At 47.4% G+C, this 23,257-nt stretch overlaps 9 protein-coding genes across 9 annotated transcripts; 6 read left to right on the top strand and 3 right to left on the bottom strand.

The window, feature by feature from the left end:
- Positions 1-1,127: 1,127 nt before the first annotated feature.
- Positions 1,128-1,325, bottom strand: N7462_004417 (uncharacterized protein; the record flags this gene model as incomplete). Its single annotated transcript, XM_057076143.1, has 1 exon — positions 1,128-1,325. The coding sequence occupies one exon, from the start codon at positions 1,323-1,325 to the stop codon at positions 1,128-1,130; it is 198 nt and encodes a 65-aa protein (XP_056935648.1).
- Positions 1,326-2,761: 1,436 nt separating this feature from the next.
- Positions 2,762-3,897, top strand: N7462_004416 (uncharacterized protein; the record flags this gene model as incomplete). The annotated part of the gene is made up of 2 exons (XM_057076142.1): positions 2,762-3,229; positions 3,289-3,897. The coding sequence occupies 2 exons, from the start codon at positions 2,762-2,764 to the stop codon at positions 3,895-3,897; spliced, it is 1,077 nt and encodes a 358-aa protein (XP_056935647.1).
- A 1,452-nt stretch (positions 3,898-5,349) lies between these two features.
- N7462_004415 (putative proline permease) lies at positions 5,350-7,059 on the top strand (the record flags this gene model as incomplete). Its single annotated transcript, XM_057076141.1, has 2 exons — positions 5,350-5,693; positions 5,754-7,059. The coding sequence occupies 2 exons, from the start codon at positions 5,350-5,352 to the stop codon at positions 7,057-7,059; spliced, it is 1,650 nt and encodes a 549-aa protein (XP_056935646.1).
- A 644-nt stretch (positions 7,060-7,703) lies between these two features.
- N7462_004414 (bestrophin family protein) lies at positions 7,704-9,111 on the top strand (the record flags this gene model as incomplete). The annotated part of the gene is made up of 4 exons (XM_057076140.1): positions 7,704-7,831; positions 7,886-8,027; positions 8,081-8,634; positions 8,700-9,111. The coding sequence occupies 4 exons, from the start codon at positions 7,704-7,706 to the stop codon at positions 9,109-9,111; spliced, it is 1,236 nt and encodes a 411-aa protein (XP_056935645.1).
- A 190-nt stretch (positions 9,112-9,301) lies between these two features.
- Positions 9,302-10,757, bottom strand: N7462_004413 (uncharacterized protein; the record flags this gene model as incomplete). Its single annotated transcript, XM_057076139.1, has 7 exons — positions 9,302-9,518; positions 9,579-9,733; positions 9,812-9,964; positions 10,017-10,139; positions 10,196-10,351; positions 10,413-10,559; positions 10,614-10,757. 7 exons carry the CDS (start codon positions 10,755-10,757, stop codon positions 9,302-9,304), a joined length of 1,095 nt encoding a protein of 364 aa, XP_056935644.1.
- A 268-nt stretch (positions 10,758-11,025) lies between these two features.
- vp16 (tethering complex subunit VPS16) lies at positions 11,026-13,836 on the top strand (the record flags this gene model as incomplete). Its single annotated transcript, XM_057076138.1, has 7 exons — positions 11,026-11,170; positions 11,228-11,334; positions 11,390-11,518; positions 11,574-12,067; positions 12,118-12,212; positions 12,263-13,533; positions 13,588-13,836. 7 exons carry the CDS (start codon positions 11,026-11,028, stop codon positions 13,834-13,836), a joined length of 2,490 nt encoding a protein of 829 aa, XP_056935643.1.
- Positions 13,837-13,873: 37 nt separating this feature from the next.
- On the bottom strand, positions 13,874-14,495 carry N7462_004411 (Alb1 domain-containing protein; the record flags this gene model as incomplete). The annotated part of the gene is made up of 3 exons (XM_057076137.1): positions 13,874-14,071; positions 14,138-14,427; positions 14,486-14,495. The coding sequence occupies 3 exons, from the start codon at positions 14,493-14,495 to the stop codon at positions 13,874-13,876; spliced, it is 498 nt and encodes a 165-aa protein (XP_056935642.1).
- A 249-nt stretch (positions 14,496-14,744) lies between these two features.
- On the top strand, positions 14,745-16,832 carry N7462_004410 (ubiquitin-specific protease UBP1; the record flags this gene model as incomplete). Its single annotated transcript, XM_057076136.1, has 1 exon — positions 14,745-16,832. The coding sequence occupies one exon, from the start codon at positions 14,745-14,747 to the stop codon at positions 16,830-16,832; it is 2,088 nt and encodes a 695-aa protein (XP_056935641.1).
- Positions 16,833-19,006: 2,174 nt separating this feature from the next.
- Positions 19,007-23,166, top strand: N7462_004409 (putative SNF2 family helicase; the record flags this gene model as incomplete). Its single annotated transcript, XM_057076135.1, has 13 exons — positions 19,007-19,013; positions 19,067-19,550; positions 19,603-20,305; positions 20,362-20,382; positions 20,444-20,625; positions 20,712-20,831; positions 20,891-21,042; positions 21,098-21,197; positions 21,264-21,351; positions 21,421-21,619; positions 21,673-22,631; positions 22,685-22,861; positions 22,918-23,166. The coding sequence occupies 13 exons, from the start codon at positions 19,007-19,009 to the stop codon at positions 23,164-23,166; spliced, it is 3,441 nt and encodes a 1,146-aa protein (XP_056935640.1).
- Positions 23,167-23,257: the final 91 nt, after the last annotated feature.

Genomic DNA, 23,257 nt, shown 5'->3' with positions numbered 1-23,257 from the left:
CCAGGCTGTGCGCGACAACCTCCGAAATGTCGATCGCTGCCCAGCTACAATCATCAATGGAGACCCAGGCCAGTCAGGGACGGGCCAGCCGACCAATCCGGTAATCTGTCCTGGCATCCCGATCCACCATCCAGTCCGCCAGAATGCTGCTTGGACCCAAGTTACTGTGTCCTTTGCTGGAGGCCTTACGTTGGGTGAAGCTCGTAGAACGTCTAGCCCGGGTCAAAGTAGAGTCTCGCCCACAATTCAATGAGACTCGCTGGACTGGACTGCGATCTTTGGAAATTCCCTTCCCCCTCCCTCCCTCTCCCCTGAGTAGCGGCTCGGGGCCGGGTGGCCCGTAGCTAAACAAAAACAGGGATAGATTCTTCCCCCGGTTTCCCTGTCGCTTCGCATGGCCGATAATCATCTGCCTCCCCAAAATTGGGGATCTGGATTTTGCCCATCGTGCATACAGCCGGAATTTGAATCTCCATTCCCTCGATCCCCTTTAGCGATGGAGAATGCGGCGTTCGATTGGGGGAGGGGGTCCCGCCCAGCCCCGGAGAGCAAAGACGCTAACTGGTTCGAACCGGGATGGCGCATGATCGACACGTTCATTATTAAAATTGGTGTTGCGAACCTGCTCAGACAACGTGGTAGGTAGTACAGGGTCTATACGGAGTAGCAAAAGAGGCATACGAGAAACGCCGAGGGAGCACATCCGACCCCAAAATAAGATTATCTGACCCTGGCACAACCTATCATGCCGATGGTGTGGATCAGCTGCCAAGACCTCTCGTGTGAGGCAACGGCCACTGCACTGTCGTGGGGTTCGAGCATTCCTATGAAGAATCTCGGTTCTATCGATCGCAATTCTGGGAGTCCCCACTCGCAAGGACTATGCGGCACGCATCTAAGAGAAACATCCAAGGCAAGGCCATGCGGACTGGCTGCCAGACAGCTTCCCAGTCTGTCGTCAGTTTCACCCGTTACTCGGGTTATCGAGTCCCCTGCATCAACACAGATACTCGCCGTGGTTGATATTGAACCTTGTCTGATCGATGTCCCCAAAAAAAAAAAAAAATAGAAGAAGAAGTTGAGAAAATAAAATGAAATGAAAAACCCCTCACGAGTCTAGAACACCGTCACCGCCGTGTGTCCCAGCGAAGACCTTCCCTGCTCTGTGCTCCAGCACAGCTCAAGCCATGTAGCTCCACATCCTCAGACCAGCTGATCTGGTACCGTTGACCCGACCTCATTGGCACAGACTCGTGCCGAAGCTCAGCCCGGATGCCCGGGGCCTCAGCAGCCGCAATGGCCAACGGTCCACAGTTCGGTTTCATGTTTGGAGCTTGGCTCACCGTCTCCACAGTGGCCTGGGTAGTTCATCATCCAGGCCCTATTGAATCGCCCGGTCGGATTCCCAGGTGCCAGACGAATGTCAGGTTTTGAGTCAATGCAAGGACCACAGCGGGCACTGCGCCGGCCCAGAGCCGGTGGGCTCGGCGTTTCATAAAATAAAATCGTCGCTGCCGTTGATGGGCACATAAGACCCACTACGCCGTTTTTAATTTAGATTGCATTCATGCAGAAGCTAGGGGACAGAGCATGGCCATGACCGTCGAAGGAGTTTCAAGACGAGTCTGTGTAAGAGGGTGTTTTGAGCTCTATTGAGCCGATAGAATATCTGTAGTCGTTGACGATTTAGTTGATGAGAGTAGCTTTGGGTTAGACTGCTCTTGATATGCGTTTATAAAAGTAGTAGGATCTTCGACCACCTTAACTATCGAATGCGCGGGTAAAACCCGACAAGCGAGCGACGGTTGACTCGTGGAGCACGAAAGGATCTTCTTGCCAAATGAATAATCAGCAAGGATTCATCAAGGCAAATCCTCCATTTATTAAAGAGCGTCATATTGCAATGAGACTTCGAGAAATTCTCAGTTGATACGTATATTCTTGATTTGATCATCTTGTACAGATATGTGTTATCACTGCAGCCTCTGCGACTACTAGCTCTCGAGGCCACCGCATACAACATTTTAGAACGACCTTCTCCCGAACTGGATGAGCGGATAAACAAACCGACTATCTAAGGATGTTGAGACAATCAATATATAAAGCCCCTACACTATGCGAAGTGGGGTGCAGCAGCGGCAAGGATCCGGAATATATAATTGACATGGTGATGGTGGAAAGGCAATGGGGACTCACTTCTCGACTACCTGGTATATATGTGTTGTTGGTCGATGCTTTGAAATGATAAATTACGCTTTGGAGACATCTTTTTTCTTGAAGACTGCTGGAGCAGACACCTAACTCATCTAAACCATTTTTCTCGCTGGAATTGCGAACGAACTGGAATCATCAGCGACGCCAACGTACAAGCAGTGCGCACTTTAGAAAAGAAAGGAGCGCGTTGTGGGTGTCACTGCAGGATGCTTTGGATATGTTCGAGTTCTTCAATGACCTTGACGTGCTCATTTGGGAGCTTTGACCGTTCCATCAGACTAGACAGATGGTTGGAGGTGGGGTTGTATCAGAAGCCCCAACTTATACACTGAGCGCCCCAGACCGCCTTTCTTTGCAGGCGGCAATATGTTAGCTTCTTTCTAATTTCAGGGGCAAATCGACTCAATAACGTGACATGTTCATTTTCATCGAAGTACATAGTGCTTTCTCTTGCATCTGATTTCCTGTGCTGTGACATCATAAACTTACAATATAAGCTTATTCGCCGGCTCCACAATTTTGCCTGAGATAAGAATAGAGAACCAATATGGCCTCCAAGAGCCCGGCACCCTCGGGCTTGTGGTGCCTCAAGCAGGCTTTTAAAGGGACTTACTGGAGAACATTAACGGATCAAGAGGTTCCAGAGGTTGACTTGACTGGGAAATGGGTCATAATAACTGGTGCAAATAGTGGCATTGGTTTCGAGGCTGCGAAAACATTTGCCAAGATGGGTGCGAACTTGGTTCTTGGTTGCCGAAACCCTCCAAAGTGGGAGTTACACCCTTCTATTGCCGCAGAACAGTGCCTGGAGATAGCCGAGTCCGCTGGCCATTCATCGTCCATCGAGTGGTGGGAGATCGACATGGCGGACTTGAGCAGTGTCGATGCGTTTGCTGAAAGATGGCTCTCTACTCAGCGTGCTTTAGACTTGCTATGCAACAATGCTGGGATGCCTGGTTTCCCTTCAAACATCAAAAATAACTTTACCAAAGATGGGTTTGAAATAATACATCAGGTCTGTCTCAAATGCCCTTTGAGCTTATGCGCGATGTTATTATGCTAATAAACATCCAGGTTAACTTTCTTTCCCATACTCTTCTGACTCTTCGGCTTCTCGAATCTATAGCCCGAAGCAAGGAACCTCGAATTGTTTGCACAACCTCTTGCATGCATTACCTTGGAAAATATGATCTGAACAACTTTAATGGAGAGGGTGCTTCAAAAGGAGAGCCTTATCCAAACAACAAACTATATTATCAAATGTGGATCGTTGAACTGCAGCGTCGCCTTCTTCTGCAGGATAAATACAAACATATCGTTGTGAATGGTTTGCACCCTGGATATGTCAATAGCAGTATCTGGAATCACCTGAGCTTTGGCACAGGAGGAAATCTGGACGCAAAACTGTTTCTGTTTCTAGCCCACTGGCTAGCAATCACCCCCTTCCAAGGCAGTCGGAGTATTGTATACGTCGCAACTAGTCCTGAGTTTGGTCCTGATCCCAAAACCCAAGGGATTGGATCGGTGGGGGCTACCGGTGGTGGGCACTATATCAATCGCATATGGCGAGACACGCCAATGCCTCTCTGTGAAGACGCACAAGCAAGACTGGCGGTGTGGGCGAAGGTATCCGAGGAGCTTCAGTCCAAGGAAAGAGTCCCAAATATCCTGGAAACAATATGAAGGATAAAAAAGGGTGTACATTGTGATTCTGAATGTCCACTCTCGGCTGTTGGCTAGATATGTATATACTTTTTGGAAGATGAAAGATGCTGTATGTCATAGACTCAACGGGGACTCGGTGTGCTTTGGGTTTTAATAAACTCAACCCGCTAGAATCAATGATCAACAACTACACATTTTTACATGCTACCAAAAAAAAAATAACATTTAGATATTCTGATCCAAAGTGAGCAGCGATCGATGTTGAAATTTCCTCTGGTTGCCCACTTCATTTGCCTATATAGTTGTCATTCCAGATTTGCCGATACTATTTTCATGTCTTATTACAGGGCTCTTTATTTCCTCGGCACACCTGTCATCCGCGTCATCGCTAATCCAGGCCCACGCTATGAATCCATTGATTTTGTGGTCAACCATAGGTCTATGATGCTTGGCAAAGCCGGAACCCCCTGCTTGCCTAACTCTGGGTCTAGTATGGCCATTGACAGACCGGAACATTCACTGGGGGCTAGAACAATTATTACCAGTTTTTCGATGCCTAAAATGCCGTGCCTCACCACGAGTTCCATACGGATTATCTTACACCAAATTCCCCTAGTGGAATCTCGAAATCGACTCCCCGGAGCCGCTGTCCAAGTACCCTTTGGAGAAGCTTTCAATGGGCGGGTATGAAGATGTTTGGGAACCCTGTTGCCAGTGGCGGGGTGGCCATTCGGAACAGCGACATTGTTGAACGTGCCGAGGGGCTCTAACTGTAATATCATCAAAGCTAAGTGAGGCTTTTCCGCATCTGGGCTTTGATTCTGCTTTGACAATTAGGATTCTAACTTTTTGTACTGTTCATTGTCGTTTCCCTTTTTAGATATTCCTGCCAACAGACGTATATATTTGCCGAGTTCGGTCATCCTTCTACATACACACAGATGAATAAGTATTCCCCGCCTTTATTGTGTCGTGTAAGCAGCCAATGAAACCATTTTTTGCCAATCATACTTTCATCAATTAAACTCTGTGACATACAGCAAGCAGGCCCGAGGTGAGGGGAATGGGAATCCCTACCCCAATGGAGCCAAGCTCAGAAGCCGCCCGGGGTAAAAGCCCCTATCACCCAATCCCTGATACGCTTATCACTTGGCGACCTCATTAGCGTCGCCTTCTCCTCCCCTTTCAGATGCTTCGTGATAACGTCGCTGATCGAGTGATGTTTCTTATCGTATTCAAAACACTATGTCAAGATGCTACATCTACAGAGTAATCAACTGGGGCACCGTATACATCTGTCCGTCCGCGATAGAGAGATGGCATTGTTATCAGCAACACCATGCTTGGCGACTCCGCACCAAACTCCCAGACGACTCGCCTCTCTATCGTCAGTGCGCATACAAAGGCCACGTTCCCCGCTCGCCTGCCAGGAGACCCCTCACGATGTTCTAGTCACCTTTGTACACAAGCATGATAGAGAAGAAGACATCCACGGAAGATACGGCCATCAGCAGTGAAGATGCTAGCTCTGGCACTGTCCTGCCTTACGGCCAGACTAAACGAGGCCTGGCATCACGCCATGTGCAGTTGATGGCTATAGGAGGATCAATTGGTACCGGTCTCTTTGTCGGAATTGGGTCCTATCTACAGGAAGCCGGTCCTCTCTCGTTACTTCTGGGATATATGGTCTGGGGAGTCTTGTTTATATTGCCTGTCAACTTGAGCGTTGGCGAAATGTGTGCCTACCTTCCTATTCGAGGGTCAATCTTCGAATTGGCTGCTCGGTTTGTCGATCCAGCATTTGGGTTTGCGATGTAGGTCTCCCAAACACTGCCCTCGTTCTCACAACCGAGACCGCAGACTAACAGCTTTAGGGGCTGGGTATACTTCTATGGAGGTGTTATGTTAGTCTGTACCGAATACTCGGCTGTCGCTACCGTCATGCAATACTGGAACACGAGCGTGAATCCCGCGGTGTGGGTTGCTATGGCTTTGGTCGTCTGTTCAGCTCTGAATCTTGTTGCTGTCAAATACTATGGGGAGAGCGAGTTTATCATGGCTTCCACGAAAATTCTTCTTCTTATCGGCCTTGTACTCCTGACCTTTATTACAATGGTAGGTGGCAACCCCAAGCACGATGTCTACGGTTTTCGCAACTGGACACACGGTGTTATGTTCGAATACTACACAGATGGGGCTACCGGCCGGTTTCTGGGATTCTTCTCGGTAATGGTTTACGCCGCCTTCTCTGTCGCAGGTCCCGATCTCCCTGCTTTGGCGGCAGGTGAGATCCAGAACCCGCGGTACACCATTCCACGAGTCGTCAAGATGACATTCTGGCGCATTGTTGGTTTCTACGTTGTCGGAGTGCTGGCGGTGGGTATTATTTGCAGCCCGCGCGACCCACGGCTCATGTCAGCGATTGATTCTGGAGCTGCTGGATCGGCTGCATCACCTTGGGTGATTGGCATTCAAAACCTTGGAATTACCGGGCTTCCGGATCTCATCAATTTGCTTATTTTGCTTTCGGGCTGGTCCTGCGGGAATGCCTACCTCTATAGTTCGAGCCGGACTCTGTACTCCCTTGCGCGAGATGGCCAGGCACCCAAGTTTCTGCTAAAATGCACTGAATCAGGGATTCCGATAAACTGTGTGCTCACGGTGTCACTCCTCTCTTGCATCACCTTCCTTGTGGCCGATACTTCTTCGGTGACCGTTTTCTACTGGTTCGTTGATTTGACGACAATCGCCTTCGTGTTGACTTATACAGGCATGTTGTGTGTCTTCATTGGCTGGTATCGTGCCTTGAAAGCCCAAGGAATCGATCGAAAGTCATTTGTTCCCTGGGCCTCACCGTGTCAGCCCTATATGACGATCTTTGCAATCCTTATCGGAGTCCTCACGGCGATCTTCAATGGATTTTCCGTTTTCAAGCCGTTCAGCGTGGAGGGTTTTGTAACATCTTATTTCGGAGTGGCCTTCTGGGTGGTTATGTTTGCATTCTGGAAGATCTATCATCGGACCAAGTTTGTGGATCCCGCTGCTGCCGACCTGTACTCTGGCAAGGCGGAAGTGGACGAGGAGTGCAAGCATTGGGAAGATGGTGGATGGGAGGAGCGACGAAGAGCCGAACTGACACAGATGAACTTGGCACGACGCATCTGGGAGCGAATGTGGTGATAGTCTTCGATTAACTGTATCTTCATGAGCATACTATATAGTACCATACTTTGCACCATAGTCAATCTTATTGAGTTGGGAATCACTCAACATGTGAAATGCGAAGCCAGCTTGTAGCCAACAAGCGGTATTTCCCACCAATCTTGTGATTGGGGCGTAGGGTCTTTCTCTAGACACTCCAAGTAATCTTTATATTCTCGAGAACTTTTTGATATCCGAATTCTATACGGAAGAGTGCCTAAGCTAAATTCTAGAAGCTAGCCATGCGAGTACAGTATTTATTTACGGTGTTGCATCGGCGTGAGCTACCATAGGATGGGGAAAAATCGAGGTATGCAATAATCCCCCATGCAGGCCAATTTCCAACCCAACTGGAGATCGCGTTAGGATGATTGGCTAAAAAAATCACCGTGGCGCTTGGAGAATCGACGATGTCAACGTGCATGGATGGATAATGGTGATCATAGCGTCCCCCACCTCAAGCGCCCGGGGTTCACCCCCTTGAAACTTGTTGCTCATTTTACCACCTCATCACTTTGCCTCCCTTTCTACGACCTCTACCAGCCTGGCAAGGTGTACCACTGACCCACGGCGCCATCTGCACATGTGCAGCGATCTTCCCGTTGCCGATCATCCGTTACACCATGCGGTTGAACTTCAGTGAGCCGCCGACTCCGGCTTTGAGTCGCCAGAACACTTCGTTACACGGGCGGCAGCACAAGCGCCGGACGACACACCCGTATCTTCTTTCCGCGCGAAAAAAGCCCAGACGGTAAAAGCCATGCTCATAGATGCAAAGAAGTAGTAAATCTAATGGTTTCCATAGTTGGCCACTCGCATTTCGTTTCATTAAGGGGGCTATTCATGCAGAGATTTTGCTGCCACTGTTCCTGCATGCTGTCTTTACAGCCTTTGTTGTCTATCTCGATAACTATGTCTTCGACTCTGTCGGCCTACCGAGCAGCATCGTGCGTGCTCTGTGAAATAGTGAAGCGTTTTTCCACTGACCCTGCCCGAACAGATCCCCTCCCTCTCCATTGTCGTTGGTTTGATCCTTGTGTTTCGAAACCAGACCTCTTATAACCGATTCTGGGATGGCCGTAATGCGATGAGTACCATGAACACCTGCGTGCGCAACCTGGTGCGGACCATCACCACCAATAGCTACAGCTCCACGCGCGGTCCGCCCGACGCTGCCGAGCGGGAGGATATCGAGCGTACCATCCGAATCCTGATGGCTATCCCCTACGCAGTGAAAAACAATCTGCGGGCAGAATGGGGTGCTGCCTGGTCGCTTGGCGCATTAGGACATGAGGTCGACGACAACGGCACCTCCGCCTATAATCCTGACTATGCGGGCCTGTTGCCAGCTGGGCTAGAAGGGCACGAAGATGAGGGATTGGGGGTTCCTTATCAATTAACCTTCTTTATAGACGGCTTCATCAAGCGCGGCGAAGTGCGTGGCTGGTTTAATGCACCTGGTGCGAGCCAGATGCAGGCGCAGTTGAATACACTTTTGGATGCGTATGGTAGAATGGAGACTATCAAGTTGACTCCAATGCCGGTGGCACATCTGTAAGTTGGTGAAATAAATGGAGTCAAACTTGGAGGGTTCAATTATCACTAACTCTGAAGTAAAGAATTCATCAGAAACAAGTTTTGGCCCTTTTCGGCTGCGTTCTCCCATTTGCGATGGTGGACGAGATGGGCTGGTGGGCAATTCCGATAGTTTCCCTGGTTATATTCACTCTTTATGGAATCGAAGGGATTGGCTCTCAGCTTGAAGACCCCTTCGGCTACGATCGAAATGACATCAAGATGGACGCGCTTGTTGGAGATTCGAAGACGGAGATTGATGTCGTTCTAACAGAATGGCGTGCGTATTCGAAATCTATAGAAACCACATGGAACGAGCGCGAGAGAGTCCAAGACCATGGTGACAGATGCCTCGATGTCGATCGCAAGCGTACCAGCAATAGATATGAGCAAGGCGAGCAGAAGTATATGGCCACGGACATGTTTTTGAAATTGCGGCCAAGTACCTCAGACTAAATATCCTAGTCGAGAACATTCAATGGTGTATATTGTGTTGTATATAATATTATAACATAGCATGACAAACATACTAGGCTTGAAAAGGAAAGTGCCTGTATTTAACGGAACTATAAACCATGAGGGGTATTAAAATAGAACAAGCTCCAAAGGAAACACAAAAAGAAGACGAGGCGCAGACCCTTGTGATTCAAATTGGCGGTTCTAAAGCTAGAACACCATCGAGAATTGAGTCGGGCGTAACATGAACAAGAACATGTGAGACTGCCCCCATGTCACTGCCATATTGTAGACTTCGGTCATCACGAGGGGTCGTAACGATGATACGATGGCGAAACACTTTTCTGGCGGCCAACGCCACAATTGAGGGTGTCAAATAGTCAATGCCATGCAACGGAGCCAGGAGTCTAATATTGCCGAGTCAATGCTTTCACTCCTGTAAGGACAGGTTTCTGGACGGGACTGACCTTGCAAATTTATTCAGCTGGTTATTTGCTTTCGCAGATATCCCACCCCCAACAGCACGACTGAGGCGCAAAAATACAACGATATCCTGGATGTAGCAAACCACCTCCGCGTTTGTTGTCACCGTGGCGCTCATTTCCCGGAGCCTGTCTATAATCTAAATTGTGGCTCCTGATTAGAACTAAAAAGTTCAACAAGATGGAGGGGATTCCTCAAGTCGCAGACGAAGGCTTACTGTTCGGTCCACTTTTGCACTCTTTTGAAGTGGATTTGGTTTGCGGATGACAGATGACACAGATATATGGTCATCAGAAAGCCCTCTATCGTTCTCAAGGTATACATAACCATCTGCTGGGTCATGGAAATGGGAAACAAAAAGATGCTCATTCTGCGTAATTAGGTCAGGGGCGAAATAGAAAGTCCAAAGAAAGAAGACTTACAAGGTGTGTCTTGAGTGGTGGATCAAGCTGGTCACCATCGCGAACCACTATTGGCAGCAGAGTAAAGCTCGCAGGAGTATATAAGACCCCCGATTCTGTAGCCAGTTTTCGAGCGCGAGTTAACTGGGCGCGAAGGTCAGCGTTGGAACTTGCGAAGCTGATGACAAAGAGTTTCTTACCTGCAACATTTGGACTTGAAAATCATCACTTGTCATATTCAAGTTCTTTGCAATAATAACATTTACGACATTTCCTTCATCACCTGGGGTCTTGGGACCAGGAGACCTGCTGCGGTCTCGCTCCGTCGGGGTCACGTACGATGAAAGATTATTTGACTACGCCTGTCAATTACTTCATAGCCACGAAATAAACGCAGAACAGAAAAGGTATACATACGGAGCCAGTTTTCAGCCTGAAATACGAGGGGCGCTCGTGAGACTTGCGAGCCTCCGCCGTAAGGATTTCAAAGTGAATGTCCTCAATAGATGTGGTCAAAGAACAATCCAGGATGCAATATGATAGGTCAAAGGTGCTGGAGCATATCTGAGGGTTCATCAGTTTCAGGCATGAAAGACCGCTTGAGTTCTGTCACAATACCAGAGCTAACTCTTTAGCAAGATCATCGATCGAGCCGCCCGTAGTCTCGAACAGGCAGTGTTCATTTGCGACAAGGGAGAGCAACAGCGCCACTTCCAAGTCCGACAACTGTCGTGCAATGTCTCCTAGGTCCGAATCGTCCATCAGGAGGCTATATAGGCCACCAAATGCCTTCTCGCAAGACTAGGATGAGAGGGTTGTTGATTGGAGGGGGCGACTGGCGCACATCCGTGATGCAGTGTTGATGCCTTACTGCCTCGAGGACTTGGCATCAATTATTCCATAAAAGGACTAGCGCCATGTTGATGACCGTGCCACGGAGCTTCGCCGCTAGGCAAGATCAACCACAACACGGGGGCATGGGTTGATGGTTTCTGCAGAGCCATCGTTCACGCCAAATTATAAACCAGTGATGGCACCTTCAAACCCACTTGCCAACTGGGAAAAAGTTGGTGACAGCTTCTATCGAAAAATCCCTGTTTATGACGCTATCTTCGACGAGGACGTTGAACTAGAGAACTACATCGTCGCGGGCGCCCCCTACGGAGGGGCCATCGGTATGACGTGAATTGAATCCTAGAGTATGGGATCATATAGGCTCATTACATATATAGCGCTTTACCGAGATGAGAGCAAGCCCTTTAGATTGAGGCATGGCCAAGCTTCCCGATCCAGCATTGACGTTTATTCCTGCTCTGGAAAGCAGGTTAATCGCATTAATGTTTGTTCATATCTCTGCCCATGGCTGAAGGTCAGCGACGCTAATGGCATACTAGTGGGAGCAAGCCACCATCCGAGGTCTCGGCTGGTCCGACAAAGAGGAGCTTTTGGTTGTGTCCGAGGATGGCACAGTTCGCCGCTATTTCGGGCTGGGTGGAGAGTTTACTTCTTTCTCCCTTGGACATGTGAGTAGCAAGAAATATTGACACTTTCTTAGCGCCGAACGCTAACTAGTCACAGGGCGCGGAAGAATATGGCGTTAGAGCCTGTCAATTTTGGGCCTCTGGGCTTGTGGCATTGCTGTCCAACAATCAGCTGATCGCGGTCTCCAGGTATGATGAGCCACGCACAAGGCTCCTTGCACCGTGCCCCGAGGGCGAGGTCTCATCTTGGTCTTTAATTCCACCGGCACAGACCCTTTCCAGATCTGTGGAAGTCTTGCTTGCTGTTGACAAGTCGGTCTTTCTGGTCGACTCGACCGAAGCGGAAGACAAGGTTTTGCAGGATGGTCCGTTCAAGCATGTTGTTGTGTCTCCAACTGGCCGCCTCATTGCGCTCTTTACCAGCGAAGGGAAGTTGTGGGTTGTCAGCAACGACTTTCAGAATAAGCTGAGTGAATATGATTCCAAATCTCGCGTCGCACCTAGTTCCGTCACCTGGTGTGGCGATGATGCTGTGCTTCTCGCCTGGGAGGATGAGATTCATCTAGTTGGGCCCAACGGAGCGGCTTCAAAGTAGGCAATCTGATTCTTCGTGATTCGTTAACTAGCCTAACTATTCACAGGTATTACTACGATGGCCGAGTCCATGTCATCCCCGAATTTGATGGAGTCCGTCTTCTTACAAATGATACATGCGAATTTTTACACAAAGTTACTGGTAAGCGTAAAGAACTTGATTGCTGAAGATGTCTCTAATTTCATTTTAAGATGTCACTGAGGAAATCTTTCGACTTGGTTCTTCTTCCCCTGCATCGGTACTTCTAGATTCCGTGGAGCAGCTCGAAAAGAAATCCCCTAAGGCAGATGAAAACGTCCAACGGATTCGATCAAGTTTGCCTGCAGCAGTCGACGCATGTATCAAAGCCGCTGGCCATGAATTTGATGTATACTGGCAAAAGAGGCTCCTCAAGGCAGCTTCATTCGGAAAATCTGTTTTGGACCTCTACAATAGTGACGAGTTTGTGGAAATGACGGAGAAACTCAGAGTTCTGACCGCAGTCCGCGACTATCAAATCGGTCTTCCGATCTCATATGAGCAGTACTTGCGTTTGACACCAGAATGCCTTATTGAACGTCTAATAAATCGTCATGAATATCTCCTAGCGATCAAAGTCTCTGAATATCTGCAGATCCCTGCGGACCGAATCTATGTGCACTGGGCTAGTCAGAAGGTCCGAGTCTCGACAGTTGACGATGAAGCCGTGTGTAAGCTCATTGTTCAGAGGTTGGAAGGAAAGCCAGGAATATCTTTCGAGGTCATTGCACAGACTGCCTACGATGAAGGGCGATCCCACCTGGCAACCCAACTCCTCAATCATGAACCACGGGCTGGCAAGCAGGTTCCTTTACTCTTGAACATGGAGGAAGATGAAATTGCTTTAGACAAGGCGATTGAAAGTGGAGATGATGATCTAGTGAATTATGTGCTTCTACACCTGAAGACTAAACTTCCCCTGGCAAGTTTCTTCCGGATGATCAACACTCGCCCCATGGCTTCCGCATTAGTCGAAACAGTCGCTCGGGTTGAAGATACTGAATTACTCAAGGATTTATTCTACCAAGACGATCAACCAATTGATGGATCGAACGTTTTACTATCGGAGGCTTTGCAAGAGACAGATCCGCACCGAAAGACCGAGAAACTTCACCTTGCATCACGTTTGCTGTCGGATTCGAAGGACCCAAATGTGATGTTGCAGCAAAAATTGATCTCTGAGGCCTCGCAGCTCCTGAAGGCTCAAGATTCCCTGGACAAAGATCTTGCCGACCGTTCCGAGTTCTTGGGTCTTAGCTTGAACGATACGATCTATAGACTTGTTCGGGATGGCTACGGAAAACGCGCACAGAAGATGCAGGCTGAGTTTAAGATGCCCGAGAAGACATATTGGTGGCTAAGGCTTCGAGCTCTGGTTGCAAAACGTGACTGGGGAGAATTGGAAGAAATCGGGAAGGTCAAGAAGTCCCCTATCGGATGGGAGGTAAGATTTTCAATATCCAGTTATCTGAATACAGGCTCACATAAGTGCGTGTAGCCTTTCTATAACGAAGTTCTCGGTGCCGGAAACACAAAGCTTGCATCGGTATTTGTTCCCAAATGCACTAACCTGTCTGCCGCGAGTCGAATCGATATGTGGGTGAAGTGTGGAATGATCGTCAAGGCTGGAGAAGAGGCACAAAAGGCCAAGGATATTAGTACCCTCGAAATCCTCCGGACCAAAGCATCGGGGTCCGCAATCACAGAAATCGAGCGCATGATCAATCAGCTTAGGCCGAGGAGGTGATCTTTTCAGTATGATTGGTTTTCATAATGCATTATGTTCAGAGAATTTCATCATCTTCGTCAACTGGGGCAGGGTCTGCAGTAGCCTGTTCGGATGCCACAAAAGGATTCGCTGAAGGGTTGGATGGTTCGGTTTTCTCGGTGGTCATCGCATCATCATCGCCATCGTCGTCAGGTTCGTCAGGTTGAAGAGCAGCGAATGTTGATGATTTTCGGTTCATATCGTTCCAATCAGCCTAATAATAGAAGTTTGTCAGATTTTTCTTCGTCAAGGTAGAGTGATTTCCAGGTAGATTTCATACACTTCGTGCCTTGATGTTCTTCGCTCGGTCAAAACTTTTAGCTTTCTTAATTTCCAACTGGTCCAAGACCGCCTCAGCTCTGTCCATGCCCTTCTGCTGTCTCAATCGCTGAGCTCTTGACATCTTCTTATCTTTTCTCTTTTTTTGAATGCCGGAGCTGGCACGCTCAGCCAGGAGAGAGGGACGGTGGGTGGTTGGCGATTCGGCTCGAGGCAAAGATGTCAGGGATTTATCCAGGTCGAGGCTCGGCGATGCGCCGCGCCGGGCGGCGCGAGTGTTGTTCCTCTTGACTTTTTTTTCTCATTAGCATATCGTGAAAAAAGAATTCTACTTCCAACTATCACTTACTTTTCGCCATGGTGGAATTTGTTTGGAGGGAAAGTCTGTCCAGTTTCGTGTGGGGACGACCGCTATCGATAAAAAAATTTGCGGCTGGCGCGACAGACCCAAAGCGCAGCCCCGGCCCGCGCGAAAGCTGTATACAAATCCAGCTCCGATTCTCCACCTTCCTCACCTGGCCCTCTAATACTTGACGAACACGACCTCCAGCCCATGATTATCAGGTCTCTCTCCTGCTGCGCTGGCTTAATCGATCTTCTGTTCCGCCATGAATGCTCGCAGAGAGGGAGCTGATATATTCTCGACGGGGCCTATCCATTACGCAAGCCGGAATAGCAACCATGAGACAAGTCTCACAGCGCTACAGAACAACCAAGCACTAGCTTACTCGCTTATCGGCCTCCTCTCTGCCTATTTACTCCTAGACCGCTTTGGCTTTGTCCCGATATCATTTATTCATCCCCTTTGGAATCTATTTGTGTACTTGACACCTTCCTGGATACTTGTCGCATTAGATTCCCGCATGTCGCCCTCCGAATCATCCCCCTCGAGTCCGTCGCAAATGACCTTCCATGCAAAAAGTCAATCGATGCAACGTATCCTTGGCTTGGACAGCTCCTCATTCCCATTTTTTCCTCGATCGCGGTCCCTATCCGGTATCGGAAGCGCTCTGCTAGGAAGTAACAAGAACGCGATACCGCCAGGGCTGGGCAACTGGGATAACTCTTGTTATCAGAACAGCATAATACAAGGATTGGCATCACTGAAGTCGCTATCGGATTTTCTTGGGCGAAATGTTGACACTCTTGGGAATAAGACTTCACTATCTACCCACCAGGCGCTTAAGGATATCATCGACCACCTCAACAGCGCTTCAAATTATGGACATAAACTATGGATTCCATCTGACCTTAAATCCATGAGCAGCTGGCAACAACAAGATGCGCAAGAATACTTTTCCAAATTGGTGGATCAAATCGATATTGAGATCCAGAAGGCGTCGAGAGGACAAACAAGGAACATGGGGCTGAAAATGGCTGGACGGGAGGAAAACATTCTCAGAGAGACCGATTCACATGTGATTCCGGCAGATGACAAGTTCATTTTGGAATCAACAATCGAGAAAGCCGTGTTACGCAACCCGCTGGAAGGGTTGCTCGCACAGCGTGTGGGCTGTATGAAATGCGGATGGTCGGAAGGCTTGTCACTCATCCCATTCAATTGCCTCACAGTGCCGCTTGGAGCGAAATTCGAGTACGATATCCGTGAATGTTTAGATCAGTACATGACTCTGGAACCCATCGAGGGTGTGGAATGCACGAAATGTACCTTGCTACGTGCACAAGATCAGTTGAAGAATCTTCTGGGCAGTATGTCAGAAGATGATGATCCGTCGGACAACTCAAATTTCCCACAACTTTCTGAAACAGTGAGAAATTCTGCCCAGGATCGCCTTGAGGCTATTCAAACAGCTCTCGAGGAAGACGATTTCTCCGAAAAGACACTAGCAAACAAGTGTCACATCCCATCCAAGAATCGCGTGTCTACGACCAAGTCCCGACAGGCAGTCATTGCACGAGCGCCTCAATGTTTCGTTGTTCACATCAACCGCAGTCTCTTTGATGAAATGACTGGGATGCTGAAAAAGAACTATGCAGCGGTCAAGTTCCCCAAGACAATAGACCTCAATGATTGGTGCCTTGGAAGCTGGGACCCCGAACCTGAGAAACCGGAAGATGTGCTTGAGAAGTGGATAACAAACCCTTCCGAGTCCATGCTTCCTCGACCTGGCAATGCTGTTCATGCCCGTAGCAGACAGTACGAACTCCGCGCTATCATCACTCACTACGGCCGGCATGAGAATGGGCACTACATCTGCTACCGCAAATATCCAACTGCTGTTTTCCCGGCTCCTGTCCCAGATGAAGTTCTTCAAGCTGAGGGAGACAAGGAAAAGCCAGACAGGTGGTATCGACTCAGTGATGACGATGTGCAAATGGTCAGTGAAGGCCACGTGATGTCCCAAGGTGGTGCTTTCATGCTTTTTTATGAGACCATTGATACATCTGCTTCTATGCCAATTAAAGAGGCTTCGACTCCGGAATCTGTGCCCTACGAGCTTGCTGAATCGGTATCTAATTTCACAATCTCGAATATCTCTACAGGGTCTACTATTACCTCTGCCGATTCAATAACTTCTCAAGCCACCAGCGTTTCTGCTTCTGAGCATATTCCATTCTCTACAGAGGAAATAGGTGGCAGCCCTACACTGTCACACAAATTTCCAAATATGGTCGACATCACTGCGAGCTCTACGGATGAGCTTGAATCCCCAGCTGCCACCACTGCATCGTGATCTCCCGTGTTGGTTGCTTTCCACTCCCTGCATTTATGTATCTTGTTATGTCACCGTATTCCTGACTCTTGCAACCGGGCCGCAGCACAGTTGGCCACCGCATTATGATGATACCCGAAACACATTCCATCGAGGGCGTTTTGGTTGGACATTGGATTTTGATGTGTGTTTTTTTTCTTTTCAATCAGTGTACTTTTATCGCATACCAATCGAATCATTCCTCTGCAAATGCGAGCCATTCTGTGTCTCTTGATTTTGCCCTAATTCACAAGTTTCTCCGCACAGTCTCACGCCTGGCGGTTCATCCTAGTACTCCTAGCCCCTCACCTAGTATTTTTTGACAACGGCGGATGAACAGGCAATTATCTTAATCTCAGTTCATTTCGCCGATCATACCACATAAAAATGAGGTTTGCTAGAAATTACATTTCGCCGCGGTATATTGACTATTTTATGATCTTCGTAATCCTCATGCGCCCAAAGCTCATACGCTTACCAGAATTCTAGATGCCCGTTCACTTGTTTTACCTACAACATCGGCTACGCTTATTAAGATGACAAAATCACCTCTGTCCACAACATCCCAGAGACGCAGGATTGGGTCAACAATTACCTCACGTCTCTTACCGACACTGTTAAGCGTTAAACTTACGACTTTGGCGGGCTCATGTACTGCCGTTTGCTCGTCGCACTCAATAACCAGAAGACACCCATGGCAACCTTCAAGCTGATTAAACAGCGATACCCGAGTCCACTCTCAGGTAAAAATACGCCCTGATCAAATTAACTGAAGATGTCAGGTTTCAATTACGATCTCGTTTCTAGTATCGCAGTATTAACGGGACTAGACACAAGATCTACCATCTGTCCGCGGAGCAAGTTCTAGCTCAAAGGTCTGACAACTCTAACCCGATAATAACAATTGTCAAAGCCGCTGCTAGCCTCTCTACATACTCTTTAACCTTCACGGACCCTTCTTCGTCAATAGCGCTCAATAGATCCCTGCTCATGGGTTTCCTCGTTGTCTGAAGGTAGTCCCTGCGAAGCTCGGATAATCAAATTCACTCTTTTAGCATACAGTGACGAATAAATAGTATTAAGAATACTGAGCCCCACGGTAGCATCTGCATTACATAATATCTAGCCAGTCAAAAAACACCAATTCTCAATCCTATGACACTATCTACCTATGGTGAGCTGAAGAGAAAGTAGATGAAGAAGTGAGATGATATAGGAGATGTAAAACATATCATCTGTACAGGATACGGACGTGTTTCACGTAGGCGGTAGGGGGTTGAGATAGAGGCGCTTCAGCTGTCCGAAAAGCCTATGATCCATCACTGTAGTTTGATATTTCAACGTTCGTTCACTCGCTGTGTTGTTACTTCAGCATGCATGGCTTTCCACGCATCCTTCCTCAATCAACCACATCCAATCCCCCCTACCGACTCGCATGGTAGTAGCTCTGTAGCACCTTTAGTCTGTAAAATGACTGCCGCCATTCATTCACTGGAGACTACGGAGAATGCTACGCCGCTGTGGTCTTTCTGATTTAGGCATTGGTCAATGTGAATCATTGTACTCCGAATCACCAAGATACTCCTCTTATCAATAATCCTGAGTTGTGAGAGACATCTCTACATTCGAACTCAAAACTTGGTTTCGCCCTACAATTTATCTACTTCTTTTTTTTTTCTTTAACCCCCTCAACATCTCACTTCTATATGCTTTCCCCTTCTCAGTCATCATAACCACGATTTACAGCTTACACTTCCTCTTCCATCAAGATTTGAACAAACCTCAGCCCTGACTGCTAAGGGTTTTCACCATCTACCATTAATCATTACGCAGTCTGCTGTGACAATCTCATCCAGATACCTTGACTGCCTTTACCTCTTTTGCCTATCCCAAGCAAACCGATCTCTGCTTATTTCTTTCAGCATTCAGATTAACTTTCATCAACACAGGGCTCTAAGCTTCTACACTCCAACATTGGAACATTTCAGATTTTTACCTTTTCTACAATCCTCCTGAGGTACATTTCTCTCTAACCCATTTTGCTCCTTAACTACGTGTTTTTGACTGCTCCAGAATATATCTCTTCTCCTTCACCCATACTCATACATCACAGAAGTGAGGTCTACCTATTTATCAACAAAATTGACATATTTCCAATGGCAGGTCTGTTTAACCAATTACAAAGTTTCCTTCGCATTCTCTAACATGTTCAATAGCTTTCATGGAGCGCGATATTGATATGTCAGGTACAACTAGCTCCACTCACCGCAGTGGCGCAGTTGATTTCGCGGACTGGGCCAATTCAAAAATTCTTGAGGATGACGATTCCAATATTTTCCTCGAGAATAGCGCAACTCAGCCGGGAGTCGTCAGATCGGAGTTTCCAGGAAACCTCAGTGACGTACAAGGTGTCGAGAGGCTATCAGAGTCTGCAAACAGTGTATTCAACCCAGATGTCATCCAGCAAGGAGACGAAGAGGATCATCGACATTCATATATTGGTGCTCCAAGACGAGGAAAAGAGCATCTGGAAAATGCTATCAAACAGTTGCATCTCGAACATGAATATACACCCGGAGAGAATGCCGAAAATGATGTTCAGGATGCCACCGCGGAACACTCGGGAATGAATGAAAATACTGATAATAATGAATGGCCAGCCGAAGATGATATCAGTCCAGAGGAACTAAGCAACGCAAAGTCTGCTCAATCACATCGACTGAAGAGCTTCTCATAAGCTAATTTCTCATAGGTTCCGGGAGGCCCAAGAATGGTACAAGAGCCTGGAAAGCCCTTCTATGGAAGATGAGATCATTTTCACGAAGGCAAAACGGCTGGAAGAGATGCGACTTAAAATCATTGAAAGTCGATTTGCATTTATGCATAGCGAGGAGAGCAATGGGCAGAGGCTCTTGACCGAGCCGTCTGGTCCTCCAGAGCCGGAGGCCCAATTGCGGCGGAGAGAAGGACCGAAGTCTCGAAAATCAGTGAATCTATCTGAACGGGAGTTGAAGGCAGCCATGGAAATTGGGTTGCAAAAGATGATCGGAGTGAACAAACTCACAAAAATGCTTTACGGGCTGAGCCCCTTCGAGGCTCAACTAATAGACACGACTGAAGGAAAGGGTCGACGGAAACGCAAGTCAAAACCCCAAGCAACGAAACTGACAGAGAGCGAATTAAAAAGCATATTCAATCCTACTAGTACTATTAAAAGTGCTCAGACAAGTGCCTCAATGCAGGAAATTCCCTCGTTTACCCAGAAAGACAAGTCAAAGGCCCTCAAAGAACTGGTGGCTAGTATTCCGAGTCTGAGCAAGGAAGAAATGGTGCAGACTCGCTCAGATAAACAAAACATTCTTAATGCAATCAGACAATTTGATTTCAAACCGCGAAGTGACGGCAAAGGGGCATGGAAAGTCAAGGGCCTTAACACCAGTCTTCATCATCATCAGGTATCTATTTCACCGCGAAGCCGAGTAATACCTCTTAATAATTAACGAAATGACAGGTACTTGCAGTCGGGTGGATGGTTAGTCTCGAAGTTTTTTCATTGCATGCTTGTTGATACGGGTTTTCTAAGACACCGCCAGCGTAACCGTGAGAGGTCCAGCATTGGCCCACGTGGGGGCCTACTTTGCGACGCTATGGGGTTAGGCAAAACAGTTACAGCGTTGGCAAACATTTTAGACGGGAGAAATGGGACACTGGTTGATTCCAGACAGCGAAGAGCGCCCACTCTGATTGTTGTTCCACCTTCGCTGATGACACACTGGTACGTTCATTATGGATTTGTATATTGGATTTCGCATTGGTTTCCTATCGTTTGACTTCGCGAGTTCAAGAGCTGATCCTTAGTAGGAAAGAACACATCAATAAGTACTGTGACCCTGAATATTTCGGAGTCTCTGATGACTATAAAAGCCACACCAAATGGTCCTTACAGAACAGTCTCAACAAGGTGATGAAATGCGACGTGATGTTAGAAAGGCCATCTCGAAAGGATGCACCAACAATCAACTGACTGACCTATTCTATAGATTGACTACGTATGACCAAGTACGTATCTCGTATCCAGTACCAAATCTACCCGGCGGTATCGACAATGAAAAAGTTCTGGACTGGTGGATGGAAAGTTATAAAGCAGCTGGGTTGTTGCATAAAATTCGCTGGCATCGTATTGTTCTTGATGGTAATTATACGTACGCCCCTGTCGTCGACGTCAAGCACAGTTAATTTTTCTCTAGAGGGACATATGATTAAGAACCCCGGTACTCATACTTCAATCGCTGTACGAGCACTTACAGGGCAATTCAAATGGGTCTTGAGTGGCACTCCTTTGCACAAGTAAGTTCCCAGAGCTTAATATCGTCGGGGTGCAATTCAATAATCGAATAATTTGCCATTCTTAAGCTGCATCGAGGAATTGTTTCCATATTTCAATTTTCTTCATGTGCCAGACAGTGTGGCGCTGGACAGGTTTGAAAATGCTTACAGAGATGTGCGTTTCCTTAATGCCTGGTCTTTTTAAACACCTTATATAAGCCTGGCATATTAATTGACGAAGTAGAAGACGGAGAGAGCAAAGAAAAAACTCATCAATATTTTGCGCTTGATCATCCATCGGAAAACGCACGATAGCCGACTATTCTCCTTGCCAATTATCAAACTGCCTAATATCATTGAGAAAACTGTGCAAGTCAATCTCTGTGCTGCAGAAAGAATTCTTTATGCCAGAATACTCGACATTTTTGTCTACGAAGTCAACTGTTAGCTCACCTTTATCGTTCGACTGATACTTTGAAACTGATTCCTTTTTCAGCCCTATCATCAGGCCCGAACTTCAAGGCTCGGCAATGGCAGTGCATCCTGACGATGTTCCTCAAACTTCGAATGTTTTTAAGCCATCTTCTCACGGCTCAAGATATGATACAAAATATGGTTGAAGATGGTATTCTAGACTCCCTGCGACCTCTAGCCAGGGAGAACTCGGAAACAGATGCCGCGTCCCTTCAAATCACTAAGATGCTTCTCCGGGTGAATAGCGGAAATGTCCCTCAGCATCCGCCTATTCCCCACCCTGCTGCCGATGACATGGTTAGACAGCAACCTTCTGGAGACAGAGAAAAGCTGGTACAGCAGTTCCGAGAGGTTATGGAGAGGCTTCATGAAGAAGAGAGCTGGCTGGAAGTAGACAGAAGAGCTCTTTGTGGCTCCTGTGAGAATATTCCCACACAAGCCTTCGTGACCTCTTGCAGCCACTTGTATTGCGAAGAGTGCTTTTACTCACTCCCATACAATAAGGATTGTATAGAAAATGGCTTTCGAATTTGTCAGCACTGTGAAGAAAAGATCACTGAGGCTGCCCACTGTGGAGTATTCGACAGCATTGACAATGCACACACTGCCACATGCCATGAACCTGATTCGCCTCCGAATGCTGGAAATCGGCAGCCATTCAAGCGAAAAGCGCCAGGCATCTCGAAGAAACAAAGCAAAAGGCTTAGGAAACGCATCAAGACTTCAGACATGTTTGGCCATGGCGAGCCTACCGAGCATGAAGATCCAGATGGCCTTTCAAATGACACCGACTTCAAAAAGGATTGGATCCCAATTATCGGGGACATAACACCCGGTGCAAAACTGGAGGCTGTCCGTGAGATGATACGGACATGGATTCAAGAAGATGACAAGGTGAAAATTGTTCTATTCACCCAGTTTCTCGACACAATCCAATTACTTGCGTTAATGTGCAGCACAGAGAGATGGGGATATATGATTGTAAGTTTCTCTTGGATTAATTATACTGGTCTACTGACATCAGTTGGGTAAAGATATCAGGGAAGATGTCTCTAAGTGCTCGAGATGATAACATCGAAAAGTTTCGCGAAGTGAGCGAGATGAAAATCGCAATCGCTTCCCTTAAGACAGGCGGGATCGGCTTGAATCTTTCGGTTGCAAATAAGTGCATATTAATTGATCTTTGGTGGAATGAAGCCATTCAAGAGCAGGTATTGCATTCCATTCGGGCCAGATCCTGATAAATTTTGATCTAATTCAGACATAGGCATACTGTCGGCTCTTCCGCATCGGCCAACAGCGAGAGGTTGAATACATAAAGATCATCGCCAATGGGACAATTGATGAGAAGCTTCTCGATCTCCAGAAAGAGAAGACTAAGAAAATTCAAGAAGTTATCAGTTTTAAAGTTCTCGAAGACCGTGACTCGATCAAAGAGCTTTTAAGAATATTCTTTGATATAGAGGAAAGGGGGAAAGGTTTCAAGATCTCACTTCGTACTGAGGGGAAACCATAACAAGATCCAAATACGAAGTGAAACGGCACGGGACACATAGCTTGAATTTGCTCATGGGCCTGTTTTAGGACATTTTTATATTGTTTTCTAC

Source organism: Penicillium macrosclerotiorum (genome assembly GCF_028827735.1).
Source record: "Penicillium macrosclerotiorum strain IBT 26536 chromosome Unknown utg000003l_segment0_segment0, whole genome shotgun sequence".
Taxonomy (NCBI): Eukaryota; Fungi; Ascomycota; class Eurotiomycetes; order Eurotiales; family Aspergillaceae; genus Penicillium; species Penicillium macrosclerotiorum.
Note: the sequence above shows the minus strand (reverse complement) of the source record. Positions and strands in the feature narration are given on the sequence as shown.